We start from the raw sequence: 18,632 nt of genomic DNA on the forward strand, positions 1-18,632 counted from the left end.
GGAACATGTTACTAAATCCAGGTGGTTTCAGGAGGAGCTGAATAACTGAACTCCAAATATCTATGCCCATCCACAATAGACAGCAGACTACAATTCAGGAAAATGTGAAATAAGAGCAAAATTAAAAAAAAAAAACAAAACCAAACCAAAACAAACAAAAATTTCTGAGCGTGAATCCACATAGAAGCTATTCCTACTTGGAAAGCATTTCTCAAGTCTCTTAGATCTTTCCAAAAGTCCCATAGATCACAACATATTGAACAACCTCATACTGTACTCCAGGATACAACATGGTTCTTTGCTACCGTTTTTCTCAGTCAAAAGCACTTCACTGCCTCCAGGCTTTTGGAAGAAATAGATGCTACACCAGGGACTGTCATAATCACAAATTCAAGGTGGGCACTTCAACTCTCTGCTCATCCATCAGTCTGAGTACATGACTTCTTGGAAGGCTGTTCTGAAGCTGAACTGCTGCAGTAACCTGTGTACAAGTATAGCTTGTTAGCTTGTTACATACATCTGGGGACTAATCTCCTCAGTAGATAAGTGCCCCTTTTGACAGCAATAAATTCAAGATGGGAATGCTTTTAAATTGTTTGCATTTCATTCAGAAAGAAAATAAATCTGAATGATACTAAAAATTAAGCTCCATCCAACTACAGTTTTAAATTCAATCTTTGATGTCCTCAAGGAGAAGTGTGTGGTGACTTCAGTTACTGCCTTTCTCTATAACCTATATGGTGCCTATAGATAAAAATATTAAAGATTAAATTTGCAAGCTGAAAAAATGACAGGACAAGAGGGAATGGCCACAAGTTGCACCAGGAAGGATTTAGATTAGATTTGAGGAAACATTTTTTTTCTGCAAGAGTGGTCAGGCACTGGAATGGCCTGCCTAGGGAGGTGGTTGAGGCACTGTCCCTAGCGCTGTTCAAGAAGTGTTTAGATGAGGTGCCAAGGGATCTGATTTAGTAGTTCAGTGGGTAGGGATGGTGATAGGAGGATGGTTGGACTAGATGATCTTGTAGGTCCTTTCCAACCTAATGAATCTATGAATCTATGAAAAGGCATTCTAGTGGTTTTCTCCAAAACAATCCTCCATTTTTTTAAATCTTTAATACCTTTTTCATAGTCACCTTCATTAAAATATATGAAACAGAACCAATAATTAATACAACCAGCATAGTAACAATACTGTGATCAGGTGGCCTGAATACAGAAAGAATAATACTTCATCAAAAAAAGAACTATATTTCATCACAGCAACTAGTCTGAAGATCTCTTCTTAAATTACTAAGAATAATGGCCATAACTGCTGAGGTTCACAGGGGGCTAGCAAAGTATCAGTAGACCAAAAAATGACAAATGTCATTCCTGTCTCCAAGATTACAAGAAAAGAGAAGCAGCCTGTGAGGAATTCTACTTAGAATTAACTTCTAATTCCCTAGAATATAGCGGGAAAAAAAACCCAAAAACAATACACAGGCTCAAAAACAGCCAAGAAACAACAGCAAACATGGATTTGTTGAGAGCAAAGCATGCTATACAAAGAGTTTAACTTCAGCCTAAAGACCCACCAGACATACAGCTTAGTAGTAGTGAAACTGCTGTACTAATAGATCATGTGTGAGGGCCAGGGAAAGCTTACCTACAAAAGAGGGAAGACCAGGCTAGGAGAATAAACAGCAAGATAAAAGGTTTCTATTTCCTTTAAAAGATGCTCTCAATATGAAAAGTCATGGAGGTATTACAGTATTTTTACAGTATCATTATCAGTGGTGACTGCCTTGCTACTAGAAAAGAAATATGGTGCCAAAAGCTTCTCACACCTTCAGGAAGGCAAACAACATCTAAAAGCAGGCTTCACTAAAGGGTGGTAAAGTACTGATGTAGGCTGTCTACAAGAATCCTGGGATGTCCCATTCCCACGCTGTTCAAGGTCAGTGGGTGGCAGGGGAGTGAAAATGGATGGGCTTTAAGACCAGCTAAGAACCTGGAATGCCAGCTAGTGATGCATGGCAACCTACAATCAAAAGCAAGACTTCGTAACTCTTCAACTTCACTGAGTTAACATCAGCAGTAAACTGTACGTTTCAAATATACTCTGTAGCAAGATAAATGTAGATCAAAATGTCAAACCAGTATATGAAGGGGATGTATACAGTCCCCACTGGCCTTATCTCTGATCAAATTAGAAGGCCACTGTGGGGTACAGAGAAGAAAAGAGATAGCTGTCCAATAGCTTAAGTTCACACCTGTACAAAAATGCTCAGCAGTTAGCCCAGGCAATGGTAGTACTGCTGACAAGTGAGATTTTCTTCCCATATGAACTGTGTTCATGCACAGTTCATAGGTTTACCTCATTAACATACTTAGATTTTTTCATCAGTAGCCATTATGGTTAGGAATGAAGGTCTAAAGACCTTTGTTAGATTTTCTTTTAGAGAAAAGAAAGCCTTTGCAGGCTGGGATTTGACCTCTGTCCATTTCTTTTGATTTGATGCAATTTGGCGTACACTTCAATTGACAGCAACGACTATAGCTTTGCTAACAGCACTAAATCTCTGCTAATTCATGTTTTATCAGGTCATACACCAATACCTGAGAAGTAACTTACCTTACATTAAATTTTCCTACTGACAGTTTATTTGGACTTCTGAGAATTTTCATCTGTAATTCCTTGATGTATCTGTTAGCTACTATTTTTAAGAGTGTCTTATCAAAGAAACAAACTTGATGAAATGGTTTCCCACTGAGGAAAAGAAATTAAGGAATTCAAAAACAAGGTCTTAGAATTCAAGATACTCCAAATATTATTAATCTTTCCATCAAATGGTATTATTAATATGCATATTAATTGCATAGTCTAGTTGTATAGTAGAAATACATAGAACACTAGGTAAAGAAAGCTTTCCACCGCCAGATAAATCTAGTCTGATGAACTGCACACTACAGTGAAACACACCTGAAATCACAGAAATTGTATTTTCTAATAACTATGACTGGACTGCCCAATGCTTAAAACATCAAACCTTTAAGGGCACCAATAAGTATATGCTGCTGAAACTTGAAGACAAACACATTTCCAGCTTCAAATTTGAATATTCTTCATTAGCACACAGAAAATACATGATGCATTCCAAGCTGTCAATAGTTGAACTACACCAAAGTCTGGCAATAGCAAAAGCATAAATTAGGAAGCCAGTTTTAATTTCTTCATAATAGAGTGCAATTCATTCCAGATAGCCATAAGAGGGCACTTAAAGTGAGAGGAAAGTGACAAAAGCCCACAGCATATTGGGCTTGCAAATTTGAAAACAGAAAAACAATTTCAAGTTCTGCTGCTGTTTGAGGGAGTGTCTGGGGACAAAAAGTAACGTTAACACTAACTCTCAGCTTCTTGGTTTTAAAATTAAAAGATTTAAAGGATAATACAAAGGAAGTACATTCTCACACACAAACTGCATGTAAATAAGGTAACAGCAGATTAAAGATACAAAGATTAAAGAATAAAGATCCTGATGAGCAACTTGGAGCTCGCGAAGAAGTTGTAGTCAGAGAGGACAGCTATAACAAAACCAAGTCTGCTCTGAACACATCTGTCTACTATATAGAAGAAAACAAGCCTTTGCTAGCTAAATAACAGCGGGAGAGGTTATACGCTAAGAGAGTGAATGGATACTGGTGGAAGATGGATATTACAAACCTTTTTACTACTTTTCATGTGGCTTTGGAGTTCCTATTCTAGAAATGAAGTTGTTTGAGGGATCTTTGTAAGATCTGCATTTGCGTAATGTGGAAAATACAGGGACACTCTATTCAAAACTTGAAGTGTTATAAAGCTGGGAAGATTTAGGTAAAATCAAAGCACCTAAAGGAACAGAAACAGCTAACAAGCTTATTGAGTATCCCATGTCAAGACTCTTCAGAGTATCCGTATACAGAAACTAATTCTGAAACAACAAAATCTAAAATATAAGTGAAAGCCTTATTTCTCACCCATAGTAACCTCCAGTAAACCACAGAAAGCCTTCAGTTACTAAATGAAATACTACTCATGTAAGTTTTCTATGGGATAACAGATTCTCCTCCTTTCTATCCCATTCTGCCTTCAGACTGCCCCTTTCCAAACAGGGCAGTCAAGTGCATTTGCATGCCATTAACTATGTTGATAAGCAACTGAACTATGCTCTCCTTTTTTAAGTGTAACCTTAAAAATCATAGTTCTGAAATCATTCAATCATCTCTTCAGCTTGCAACTTACTCAGACTTACTAAAATATACACAATCTTTTTGTATATTACTGTGTTTTTGGCTTTAAGTTTTCAGAATTATATAGTTGAGAGTAATAGATACACTTGCTGCACGGCCACAGAGGTGTCAAAAATGAGAAAATGAAAGTCATATTTCATCTTCTGCTTTTCCTACTTCTGCTCACAAGCAACCTGAAAAGCACCTGCCTTGACATCTATTCTAGAGGAAGCGTTCCATTACAGAAACACAGAATACCAGTCCAGATTTGGATGATATATGAACATCATTTTCATGAAAAAGCCACATGTCCAGCTAGAGAAAACAAATATTCCCTGCAATGAGGCAACATTAGTATTATCCATATGAGATTTTTTTTAATATATTAATTCTTTTGCTCGTTGTAATGTTGGATGACAAGCTGCATAAAGAATGAAACTGTTAAAGCAAACATCTCATAGATAGCAAACTTTATGAAGGAAGATACCTACAAAATACATTCTCACTGGGTGCTTCCCTGCACGCCTGGATTGCTTAGGGAATCTCTCCAAATGCAGTTAGTGCAACTGACAAGCTCCTTTCCCAGATACAATCAGTTACTTCTGTATACCAAAAGAACATAGGAGGAATAACAAAATTCCTTATGGCTACACTCAAAATTCATTAAGGGATTTAAGCAGAGAATCACTAAATCATGTGAATTAGGGAGTGCCTTTAAAGATCACGTAGCGACGTGCTACGAGCTGGGGAAGACAACTGCTCGCAGCTCTGACAACCGGAGGTAACGCTCCGGAACACGGAAGGACCAGTGCCGTCCAGCTGCGCTCCAGAGTTGGAGGGACCCCAGGCCACCGACCGAGCGCGGGCAGGGCTAGCAAGCGTGCCCGCAGGGTTCCCTCGCTGCCTTAGCCTCTCGCGCACCCGCATACTCCCGCCGCCGCGCAGGAAGCCCCACAGCACCCCGAGCCCGCCCGAGGTGCCGCCTGGAGGCGGGCTGCCGGAAGAGGCCGCACCGCCCCTCGGCCCCCGCGCATGCGCACCGAAGGTCGCGGGGAGGTGGCGGAGTGGTCGGTGCTGCAAGCTCGCAGCCTGAGGCCGGGAATGTCCGGGCAGCGCGGCAGGCCGTTACCTGCGCGAGGGTCCCGCGGTGTAGGGCCCGGATCATGCCGCCCGGTGTCACCATGGCGAAAGCGGGAAGGGGCGGGAGTGAATAAGGCCAGAAGCGCGGAAACGTCGGCGCATGCGCTTGGCGTCCTCCTGAGGCGCTTGTGTGGAATACGCATGCGCAGACCTGGAGGGGCAGTTTGTGGGCAGAGCCCCTGAAGGGGTGAGGCGATCTTGCAGGCGGTTGATCGCATTTTTACATTTTAAAGCGCTATCTTTACAGCGCATTGGATCGTAGACCTACTTTTATTTCCTGATACTGTACTACAACATAAAATGTAAAGACGTTGCTTTGCAAGGTCACAGAATCCCCAATTCACCGAGGTTGGAAAAGACCTACAAGATCATCCAGTCCAACCACCAATTACCAATAGCACTCCCTAAACCACTTCCCTCAACACAACATCCACACGTTCCTTAAACACCTCCAGGTGTTCAATTTAATGTGAATCCAACAACTGTAATTTTTATCATCTCTTGTATCATCACTGTGATTACTGGCTTCAATTTAAGCTAGGAAACTTCCATGAACAACGCCCATCTCTGACTGATGATTTGTTTAGTTTTATGTTTCAGCAGAAATGACAGCCAGTTTTGGTGAGCGTTTACTGGCCAAAACCATGTGAGGCTGCTTGGGGTGTGTGAGACATCAGAGAGAGAACTGGAAAATAGCAAGGTGCAGGTGATTTGCTAGTCCTGGACTACAACGGCTTTGCTGGATACTGAGGGAAGCTGGTAGGGCTGTCGAAACAGTCCAGTGAGGAGGGGGATGATGAGGAGGCAGATGGCTTCAGGCAGTTGTAAAGAAAGCTGAGAGGATGTGACCATGAGATGCTGCCTGTTTTTCAACTGTGAAAAACTTAAAAAAGAAACTTCTTTCCAGTATGCAATTACCAAGGGGAAAGCTTTGCAGCACCTCCTAAATAGAAATAGCTATAATGTTATAATCAACCAATATACCAGATCTTGGTTTCAAGCAAACTGATAAAGAGAAAAGCTCTGTGGGTTTCAGTGATAACATACAAAGGATGAAGTATTAATGTTCATTTTCAAGGTTATTAGAGTTTGAGTTAATAATTGTAGCAGTGCAAAGACAATACTTCTTAGTTTTTTAATATCTTTGAATTAGTACCAAGAGCATTTTAATTAAACTTACCAGAGGAGCACACATTTAACATACTAAGGGCTGGTTAGCTGACAGCTTTCCAAAAGTACTTGTCAAATTTGAACTGGGAGACGTTTTAGTAGACTTCTGTGGTAGACTTCCACTGTAACCATTGCTTTACCCTATTCAGTAGTGTCACTGGCGATCTAGAATATAATAATATAGTAATAATTCATGTTTGAAATCTGCCCTTGGTACAAGTACATAACAGCAGAAACGTGGCCATCACTCAGTTTTTTCTGATAATTAGACTATATTAAAACAATATATTTAAAAAACAAACTAAAACTGAATAAAAACATGGATTAAGGTAGGTTTTTTCCCCTTCAACCAAAACCGAGCCTGAAATACTACTTCAAAGTCTTTGCTGAGAGTCCTAGAATTTGTATTGGACAAATAATTATATCTAGTGCAATCCTGTTGCTGAAATGAATTGTTATTTTTTTTTAGTACTGGAATATTGAACAGTAGATACAAAGTTCACTTTGGGTGTCCTTGATTAGGAAAAGATACTGAAAAATTAAGGAAAAAGCTGAAGAAAACAGCCATCAAAAGATTCAAGAGAAGACTTAGGGATATGCCTAAGTGATTACGAAGATGCATAATAGTGCTATCAGCAACAGAACACAAAATCTACATTTTGTGGAGGGAGTGAAGGGGGGGTAATGTGGTGGGTGGGTAGAAAGACCTGCATAACAGGGTTGTAGGCAATAAAATATTTATTTTCATAAAGGTTTTAGGAGGCAGTGCTTTACAAAGGATTCAGCCTTTGGTGGTCCACAGTGATAATGGTACTTATAAGCTTATGGATATGTGTATTCCCTCTAAGGTTATTGTTCATGGCCTCTTTGTCTTATTTAATGTAGAAATTAGAAGTTGTTTGGTGGCTGTGAAATAGGAAGAGTGGTTCACGAACGTGAATACAATTTGAAAATCTAAGTTTATTCCCTGCCACTTGTCCTGAAGTTCTTGTGTGATGCTAGGCAAATTGCACTTTGCTATTATATTTCTCTGGTACTGTCTAAAATGGGGCACGTTTGCGATATAACTTGTTCAAGCATATCATGTACAGGTAATACAGACTGCAGAAATTGTGCACTGCATAATGTGATTTATATATATATATATTAAATGAAGGATGCTACAAAGATATGTCATGATCAAAAAAAGCAAGAAAAGAACATTTTGGCAAGCCTGAAAAGGCAGAGTCAGGAGACCAGATACGGTGGAATTCAAAGAACAGAGAATCAGAGGTGAAGTTTGAACAGGCAGATAAAAAGCATAAGGAGTCCAGCCCCACCCTTCACATTTCTGTACAAAACCAAACAAAACAAAAACAAACAAACAAACAAACCACAACCAACCAAAAACAACAACAACAAAAAACCTTCCTTTCAAACATGTAGGTTGATGTAGTTTAAAAGCACATCATCTTTGAAATTTTAGATGAATCCATTACTCTTACCTTCTCCTTTTTACATATGATATGGAAGAATCTGACCATTTTTATACATCTGCTCGTTCAGCAAAGCTTTAGCTGGATAGTCATTTGAATGTGCTGAAGATCTGGCAGAGATAATGAAGAAGTACATTATCCTTTGTGTGCTGATTCTGCTGGTAATATCATACCACTGCAGAGAACTATTTTCTGTGAAGTTCATGGAAAAACATTGTACTAGTAGCCACTGGGAAACAAAAACAGCTAGAATCTTCTGAAATCTGTAAACCTTTTCTTCCTATGATGTGCTGGGAGAAAGAAATCTTTCCTACATGTTCTTTTGTATTATCGTCAGTTATGGTGGCTGTGTTCTTTACATTCATTTTGAATCTGTGTTTCCTGTCATGAGCAGATTAAAAACAGAAGAGAGCAGAGTGAAAGTTTTCTATTGCAAACATCTGTGGCTGAAAAAGGATTGTATTTCCATCTCCTGCAACATCAAGGGGAAAAGCTTGCCCTTCCCAGACACACACCTTTACTTTGCAGCAGTAAGGAGCTTATAGACAAGACTGGTTTACTACAGTAGATAGAAAACCCAAATCTGCTATTATTTCCGGTGGTTAATCGAGCCTGGATGTCTGAGGAGACCTTCAGTCATTGTTCCCAGCAGAGATCTATCTTATTTTACATCTGAAAGAATAATTGAATGCTTAACATATTTTAATATAAGCAGTGCTTTTAATAACATATCTTCTGAATCGGATACTCAGTTTTGTATGCAAATATTGCTGGTCTCAATAGCACTCTTAGGAATTGGTATTAGAAATGGAGAATGAATGCTCTTGTCCTCCATAAATTAAATTAAATCCATAGGAAGAAAGAAGGCTGTGTCAACGAACTTCACAAGGAAAAACTAGTGCTAATGTATCATCCATATCTGTCTGCTTTGAAAGAACACAAGACTAGAAAAGATATTGCAAGATCCACAGGGGTCAGATATACAGTATGCTCTCATATTACTTGATACTCCTGTAGGAATTTAGCCCTGGAAAAAAAGGAAATTTGTTGGTTTAGATGGTGCCACAAGACCTTTCTATCTCATACATAAATGCTCTCCTGTCAAAACATCCGTATACCAATATTCATTCAAAGCAAATACTACCCAGGTTATATTTTACTAGATTCATGAATTTCCTTACCCCACTGTACCCAAAGAATGGCTAAGTAGTATGCAAAACTGTAATAAATCTGGGAAACATTTAATAAAATCATTTTCTGAAATGGCTATTTGGTCTTAATCTTGTTGGGCTCTGCAGAGATTTTGCTGATAAGGAGTAGCAGTTCTTCATTCCTGAAGTAGAAACATCTCTTCAAGTAACAATCCAAGGACTGGTATTTTACTCTGGGCAAGGTTACTGGTCTTACCTCCCTTCATCACTTCCTGAATCTGCCAAACCTCCTTCAGGTATACCTTGCTGGTGGTGATAGTTTCATACTTGTGAAAATACTAAAAGACTGCAACTACTATTACTAGAATTAATAGAGAAATGAAGCACACTTAGAAGTTTCAAACCAGTGTTGCAAAGTTAATTAATTATCTGTTGAAAAGAGTCCTTTAAGCAATCACCCTTGGAAATTGTAGAAATGGGTTGGAATTCACACAGTCTGAAGCTTTCCTTCGTAACTCCGCCTCTTTGGATAAGAGAATGTCCAAGCTGCTATTTTAACAGTGTCAATTAGCGTAACATATCTCTTGCTTTCTCTAGAGAATATATTAGTGTGAACACTTTTCTATCTTAGCATGTCTATCCAAAAGTTTCATAAGGGATGCTACAAAGAATAATGAAATTAGTCCCTTAAACTGATTCTGGAATAAGGATATTGGGAGAGTAAGATATGAAGAGATCTGATTGTCCAATTCACATTTAAATCAGGGTTCATTAGGCCTCAGATACTTCTAAGAAGTAATTGATATGAAGCCTACCATATACATTTATAAATTGCTCCCGTTTCTAAAAATTATGCCCAATTTCCAAAAATCTGAAATGGTATAATTTCACTTTCCAATTTTAGATTGTAGAACATTGTTGCTTTTCAAGACAAAATGCTTTTTACTTTCAGAAACCCTCTCCCAATATAATCAAATAATGTATCTTTTATGCAAGTAGCATAAATTAACTTTTTTCATAACTGTCATCATAAAATAGGCATTACATATTTTAAGTTAGTTGTAGCTCCCTAATCTTTGCAGTTTTTCAACCTCTTCTGTTCACATTAAATTCCAAAATGTGCCACAATACTATTGCAATACTCAGTATAATTTGCTTCCAACGATCTACATTAGAAAACAAACAAGCAACAAAAAAAGAGGTGTTGCTATGGCAGTTTGAAGTTAATACATAGACTGCTGGAACAATAAGTAACATGTATATATCTAGAGAATTGTGTTGCCTGCTGCTGCACTGCACTGAGAGCTCAAGATCTTCCTGCATGTCTGCCACTTTCAGTGTCAGTGGTTCTCACACTTTTCCAACCTGTAAGTGACTTACACTTTTTTGTTTCCAGGTGTGTGACCTGCACTTTATGTTCAGACATGCTTCTTTATAGTTCCCTTTCCTACAAAAGAGTCCATCTGTGTATTGCTTGCTATTTCTCAGTTCTATTTATCATTCTTCTGAGCTGTGCATCACTTGCAAATTTTACTAGCTCCCCTCTCATATTGTCTTCTATGTAGTTAATAAAAATACTAATTGCTTAACTAAGGTCAAAGGTTTAACACCTGTTGAACTGGTAGTGATTTAACATCCATTTCATGTACTGCTTAATGTACACGTCAGTGATTATTTTATGTCAGTTTTGAAAATTATACTGTCACGAGATACCAAAATATCAAAATGTATATGTGGCATGGCCAAGTGTATTTTGAGATACTAAAAAGACTGATGTACATAAAAGATGAAGTCATTACACTCTCTGAAAACAAACAAACAAACAAAAAAATCAACTGGGTAACATTAAATAAGATTCCCAGATAAAGATTTTCAAGATTGCTTTCTAAAAAATGATTTTCTGTTTAACCATTTATACAGACATCTTTGGTTATGCACTGACTGTTGTGTTTTTGTCTGGGGAATACAGAACACCTATGGTTTTTTGAGATACTTTCACTGGAATTGTAGCTGCTTTGTTTCACCAGAGCAAAAGAAAAATGCTGAGATAGGCAGACAGATAAATGATAGCTGAATAGACCGACAGACCTTAGCATTCTTTCTTTCTGCACACTGAATAACAAATGTTTTGTCACCTCCACTGCTGAAGGAGGAAGGTGACATCACCAAGCAGCTTTGGTCCATGTCCCTTGCTCTTCTGGCTTCTTGTTGATAGTGGCAGCATCTGTTCAGTTCCTTACACATTTTCTGAGCCCTCTGCTTCAGCTGTTCAACATTTCTCCATTGCAGAGTTGAAGTTGACATTGTCCCTCCTCCTTTGAGCAGGAAAATGGTATTTTGCCTGCAGTGCTGTGAGCCTGGAGCCATCCTTCAGCACGTGCCCATTTTTCCTCTCCATCTTTCCTCCAAGAATGGTGCTCCTGGCCTCCCATTCACTGTGGCAAACAAGCATGCTGCTTCCCACCTCCCTCTCTGTTTCTCCACAGAGAGTCTGGCACAATAGGCTATTTCCTCACAGATGCTTATTATGAATGGCCACACTCACTGTTATTTTTGTTGTTGCTGTTGTTTTTTCCACAGGCAGAATTGTTTTTAGGCTGCCCATCGTCATCCATTGTTCTTCATGAAACAAAAACTGCTGTTGCCCTTGGGGGAGATGGCGACTAGCTATACTGTGAGGCTTCATGAAACACAGACTCTGTTGGGAACAATGGGAAAAAGCCTTCTCAGTGTGGCCACCAGCCGAGGCCCACTGCTGCTTGCTGCCTGTCCGCAGCACTGGGGAGTGGCATCCATGTTGAAGGAAGGCCTTGGCCTCTGAGCAGCCTCCAGGCCCTGCTGGGAGGGAAGATGCAATTATATATAGGAGAAGAAAAAAAACCATAGCATTGTGATTCACAGAAATAGGCAAAATGCTATTTAGTAGAAATTCAAACTTTCAACTCATTAAAATCTTAGTTGCATACTCTACCAAGTCAAACTGCAATCTGTTAAAATCCCACCTACATAAGCATCCATTTCTCCCTACTTTCATATCTGTAATTTTATAGGATGAGTAGTCATATTCTTCCATTGTTCTTCATAGGAGAAAATTTCTTCCTGAGCACAAGACTTAACCCTGCCACAGTTACACTGAAGACCTTTATAATTATGCTTCTGGCCATTTCAGTTGTTTTATATTTAAGCTGATAAAGTTGATATTTAAAGGTTCAGTATATACTCTCTCCTTTTCAGAGTAGGGACTGTTATGATTTAGAAAAGTAATTAATCTAGAATGATGAAGCTGTATTCTCAACTGAAACACTGAGGAATACTAGTGTAATACACCTAACAGCGTGTTGCAGGGAGACGAGCTTTCTGAAGTAGGACCAGTCACCAATCCCAGAGAAGTTGCTAGGTGTGTTGCTTACTGCCTTACATACCAGCTAGATGAGGGAACAAGCTGACATCCTTGTGTTTAAACTGTGGAGGCTATGCCCAAAGTAAACATTGAATGAATTAATTAAAGTGACTAGAACAGTGAAAAGTAGGAAAAAACAAGGAGCAAAACAAAAATCATGATACAAGAAATGTATCATGAAGAAAACACAATGGCCTTGAAAAAAAGCCAGAGAAAGAAGTGTTTAGTACAACATCCAGCCTGCAAGCAGAACTGGATCATGAGCAAAGCCCTGGATTCTTGTTCCATCTTACTGTATTTGAAGAAGTGGGACTTTGTTTGTAGTAAAACAGGCTTAGTTCAAAGAAATACCTGGCTTTTGTAATCAATTTCTCATTCTAATGGAAACAGCTTGCTATGTTTTGAGGACTGGCTGACTGCTCAGTCCATGATGTAGTTGTACAATGAAAACAGAAAACAGAACAATGAGGAAAAACAGAGAGGGAGGATGGAGAGAGAATTTGGAAAAAGACATGGCAAAATGGAAGAAAAATGAAAACTTAGAGGAAATGAATATCTCAGATGAAGCACAGAGAGATAAAAAGTATGTGGCAAGTCGTTTTCTTCAGTGTGATAGTCAGCTGGGAGATGCTTGTGGCTGTGGAAGAGAGTAATCCCTAAGGTATACCCTTGTTTGAATTTCTGATGAAATGGAAGACCCTGTCTCTCCTGTATCATTGCCATTTCAAAAAAGTAGCCCTCTCAGGCAGGCGACAAGGCATCATGATGGAGGGCTATAACACATGAAGCTGCTGCCCATTTGGAACGCACTCTGTCTCCTTTCACATCTGCAGAGCATTTAGCTACTTGCATCTGGTTGTGTTTGTGCAAATATAATTCCATATTCACTAATAATTCCCGAGGCTAAAGGCCCTTCTCCTGTAACCTTGTTAATATTCTCACAAGGCCTGGTGTGAACGCCTAACAGCATTTGGATTAGAATTCAGTCTGGTGGTTTTTTTTCCTCCCCCTGTCTCTTACCCTTCTCTCTCTCATACTTTTCTGGCCTCCAGTTTCCTGGCCACCCACATGACGAGACACTCTCCCTCCCTCTCTCTCCCCATTCTCAGTTTCAAGGAATTTCCTTTTGTCAAAGGCAAAGTGTGATTGACATATTTTCCCCCTCTTAAGTGCAGTCTTCTTAATACTTGATTTAACTATGTCCTTATGGGGCTCGTATAATCATTACCTAGGTGAGAAAGAGACCCCCTGCTCTCTCTCCACCATCTGATCTTGGTCTTCAAGCTCCATATTGCTGGCTATTTAGCACTCCTTACATATTCTTTATTCCCTTTTTAAAGACATTTTTATTAATTTGGTGCTGATGAGAGACTCCACATTGACAGCCTTGGAAACTGAGGTCATTTGTTTGTCCACAAAACAAGTACCACCAAAGCAGCAGCTCTGTTGGCTCCCCTGTCAAAGTGCCTTGGGCACCTCTCTCAAAGCATCTTACACAGGTCAGAATAATGATCTTCTCTTCCTTCTGTTAGGAGAAAAAAAAGTTTCCTAGTCAGGCCTCTACCTGATGCTAGAATTGACAGAGCATGTATGTCCCTGACTACAGTGTCACTGGAGTCAGGGACATACATAAACATGGTAAGAGCCAATAATGTTATCTGTCTGGGCTTCAGTAAAACCTTGGACACAGTCCCCCTCAGTCTCCCTCTTTCCAAGTAGAAAAGGTATGGATTTGATAGACTGTTTGATGGACAAGGAATTGGTTGTGAGATTGTACTCAGAATGTGGTGATCAAAGGCTTAGTGTCTGAATGGAGCTCAGTGACAAGTGGTATACTTCAGGGGTCAGTACTTCGACTGATGTTCTTTAATATCTTCATCAGTGAGATTGAGTGCACCCTCAGCAACTTTGCAGATGATGCCAAGCTGTGTGCTGTTGTTGACACACCAGAGGGTTGAGGTGCCATCCAGAAAAGCCTAGACAGGCTCAAGCTGTTGGCCTGGGTGAACTTCATGAGGTTTATTACATCCAAGTGCAAGGTTTTGCACTTGGGTTGTGAGAGCCTCTGCTATCAGTACAAGCTGGGGGATGTAATGATGGAGCACAGCCCTGCCATGAAGACTTAGGGGTACTGATGGGTGGCAAGCTGGATGCGAGCCAACCATGTGCCCTTGCATCCCAGAAAGCCAACGCTATCCTGCATTATATCAAAGGAAGCATGATGAGCATTTTGAGGGAGGTGATCCTGCTCCTGTACTCTGAACTGGTGAGACCTCACATGTAGTACTATGTCCAAATGTGAAGTTACGAGTATGGGAGAGACATAAATATGTTAGAGTGCATCCGGAGGAGGGCCACAAAAATGATCCAATGCATAGAACACTATCAGTATCTAAACAAAGGCTATAAGGAAGAAGAGAACAGACTCTTCAGCATAGCCTGTTGTGATAGGACAAAGGGAAATTGTTTCAATCTAAAAGAGGGAAGATTTAGACTGAACATAAGAAAGAAGTTTTTTACAATAAGGGTAGTGAATCACTGGAAGAGGATAATCAGAGAGGTGGTGGATTCCCCATCTCCCTGGACATCCGAAGTTGGGCTGGATAGGACTCTGAGTAACCTAATCTAGTTGTATATATCCCTGCTCATTGTAGGGGAGTTGGACTAGATGATCCTTAAAGGTCTGTTCCAACTCAAATGATTTTATGATTCTATGATTTTAGTATTTCTCTTCTGGTCACTCCTTTCTTTACCACAATTAATGATGGTTTCCTCTTGTTCTCTTATTTGCTGTGTAAGAGCACATAACACAGACCTTGCCAGGACTCAGTGTGTCTCCCCAGGCCTACTTCCCACCCTACGCAGAGACTGAGATGTGCCAGGGCAAGAAGTGGAGAGAGTGGCAGTGGTGCTTGGGCAGGTGGATCAGCTGCTGGCAGGAGGAGAGGAAGGGATCTGTCAGGCTGATAGGTTGGATTCTTTCATGATCCACTGGTAATTTGCATTGGGCACCCTGCAGTACTGCTCTGCCTGGTCCAGTTTTAATGTTTACATGGAATGAGGTTTCTGTCTCTTCCCTGCTAAGCAGTTCCAGCAAATACCTGTTACCATCACACAGGCATTCCTGATGTTTGATTTAGGTCTGAGGGAGGCTCCTTGATGAAAACCTGAACAGTGCTTAGGTAAGCTTAGTCTTATATCCTTTCAATGCTTCTCTACAAAATCTAATCCCTCCTTTGACTGTTTTTATCCATGTTGTGTATACTGGGACAAGAAGGTCTTGTCAAAAAACTCTGCATTTATAATGACCATGGTCTGGCTGTGGAAACTCAGTGGAAGAGATTGCTCAGAGCCAAACATCTTCAATACGACAGAGAAAGAATTATTAATAAGTTTTTCACTCAAATTTGCAAGGTCTTTCTGTACCTTTTAGTCATTATAGTAGGAAGACTCAGTTTTGTTTTCCATTTAGCAGAAATAAATTGTTTTGAGGAAACTGTTACGTAAATGTTTCTAATAAGTATGTTGACAATTTGTGTGACATCATTACAATAGCTTGGTTTCAGTTAAGTTCAAACTTTTTTACATTTGAAGTAACTAGGCTGAAATTTCCCATGTTGAGGATAAATGTCTCTGCCTCGCATCCTTCTTTTTTCCATTCTTTGAGAAAGGGAAGAGGAATAATTAATCAAGTTTTCAGAGAAAAATTAGGGAGACTTTATTCTCATGTACAAATAAAAAACCTTGAGGGAATATTAGAAAGAATTTATAATCCCTACCTAATTTTGATGAAAGACATGTTTTTTGATCAGCATTTGGGGTGGGGATCCCTCTGATGTCAGGAATGTGTGCTTGCTTATTTCTGTGAAAATTTCCACACGTTTACTGAAGCTATGAGCCTCAGAAAGACTCACTTTGCACAAAGGTGTTAGAAATGCATATTCTCTGAAGAATGGCCTTGTATTCTCAAACTCAGAAGTGGAATGCAGTCTTTTCTCCCATCAGTACAGTGGAGCACATGATGTGGCCATGCTGTCTCAGATCACAGGAGATGAACAGCACTACTGCATCTGCTGTGTTTTCAGTGTTCATCTGACAGAGCATGGGAGAAGACTACTGAGGTAAGGAGCTGGGACTAAAATACTGGGAAAGAGAACTTTTGGACAGTCCTGATATACAAGGAAGGGCTTTTGGGTAGGTCTAAAAACATGACAGAGGAGAATCCCTGACCTTAGTTGCTTATTGCCTAAAATAGAGCATGCTGTAATTAATTCAGGTTGTCAGTTTCAAAATGGAATAATAACAGGAAAATAGTCCACAGAAAATTAGTGATGCAGGCTTCAGAGCAGACTGATATACAGTAAGTAAGACATGAATTACCTACAAGTATTAAAAAAAATCTGAACTGTAAAGTATCCACAGCATTGATCCAGTAGAAAACTGTTATGTGAATATGTAATTAAAGACTGTATGGCAGCTCATAGATAGGCCTGAAATAAGGTCTGACTTATCGCTGTTAATCAATAACATCTGAATGTTTCACTTTGTAAGTTAATATTTTCTTAACATAGTATTATTTATAGAATACACAGACCTGGAACAGCATATAGACCAGAAACTATCCTGCTGTGAAGCTAGTTAGATCCAGAATCTCATTAATGGCTTAAATTAAATTAATTAACAACTATTTACCTTAGGTCCCTCCAAGCTAAGCGTATTCAAAAGAACACAGCCTTTGCTGAGCAATCTTCTGTGTGTGGTATAGTGAGATGGGGCCAAACTTTAATGCTATAAAAAAAATCCTTTCATTCTTGTCTTCTTTTCTTCACACAAACGTGCAGCTGTGGCCTGTAGCTGCTGAAAATAGTCTTCATCACAATATGACTATGAATATTCTCAACCATTCTTTTAAGAAAGCTTTTATCTTTTTTTGGCCCCACAATGTCTTCAGGCGATCTATCTCCATTGTCAGGACACTCTTTAATGAAGTATTGTTTCAAGAGCCGTAGTCCAGCCTCATACTAGTTTTCTGGTTTGTGCCTGGGAAGGAGTTATCTTGTAGATAGCTTCAACATCTTATCAGGTCACAGTTCTCAGTCTTGCTGCTGCCGTGTGTCAGGACTGCCTCACCTGCCATGAAGAGCCTGGGCTATGGTTTTATGCTGGCTTGGCTTGCTAGCTGATCAGAAACTGATAATGGATACATCACTACAAGTATTGATAAAATTCCGAATTTTCTGAATTTTGCTGCAGAATAAATGAGTTCATGAGGCCATGACTGAAAGGCTTGCAGAAGGTGAAGTGGGAACTATTGTTTCCAGCTCTAAGGCAGCTCTACCTTGCTGCAATGGTTTACTCTTGCTTCATGTTCTCACAGTTATTTCTACAACTGCAATTGCCAAAATATTTATAAAATATTAGCTGTGATTTCTAGAGCATGATTGGACTCCAGGGCTGTGGGAATCAGGGTCTCTGACTACAAAGCTATGCAGAGTGTGTCCCGCAGTGCAGCTCTTAGAATCTGTGATTGCTATCCTGCACTTTCCTCCAAGAAGTTCCTTTTGAACACTTTATGCCACACAGTCTCTTGTGCATCTTCTCCACCCTTGTGACCTGTTGTACCTCTGTCTGACATTTGGTGATGTCTCACTTTCATACTAACCCATCTTCAACCATGTGGCGTTATGCTGAGAATGGTTTCTCAGGCTGGCAAGACTGCCTTGTAAACAACAGTACTCTGTACAAAAACACAGTAAACAAGTTCTGCAAACTCTGAGACAGACGTTGCTTTTGGAATGACTCCAAGTAGTTCAGAAGATAAGTGACCTGAAGGCTGCTAGAGTTTTCATATAACCTGTTCTTTTCTGAAGAAAATCCCCTCTATTCTCTGATATCAGAGATTGTCAGTAGTAATTACTTCTTGAAGTCTGAAGAAGCAAATGAAGAATCCAGAACCTTTCTCTCAAGATAAAAATATCTCTAAATCTTTTATGCTTTTAACTAAGTATTTGGAGAGAGTGGGGTGAAGAAGGAGAAAATAGTCTT

At 39.6% G+C, this 18,632-nt stretch overlaps 1 protein-coding gene across 1 annotated transcript in view; it reads right to left on the reverse strand.

The window, feature by feature from the left end:
* WARS2 (tryptophanyl tRNA synthetase 2, mitochondrial) overlaps positions 1-5,534 on the reverse strand; it is a 38,544-nt gene extending 33,010 nt beyond the window's left edge. The window contains 2 exon segments of the mRNA XM_065742221.1: positions 5,381-5,494; positions 5,496-5,534. Coding sequence (XP_065598293.1) covers positions 5,381-5,494; positions 5,496-5,534 — 153 coding nt within the window.
* Between the last annotated feature and the right edge of the window lie 13,098 nt (positions 5,535-18,632).

Source organism: Cyrtonyx montezumae, unplaced genomic scaffold (genome assembly GCF_038088225.1).
Source record: "Cyrtonyx montezumae isolate F1298 unplaced genomic scaffold, pur_monq_1.0 scaffold_3, whole genome shotgun sequence".
Lineage (NCBI taxonomy): Eukaryota > Metazoa > Chordata > Aves > Galliformes > Odontophoridae > Cyrtonyx > Cyrtonyx montezumae.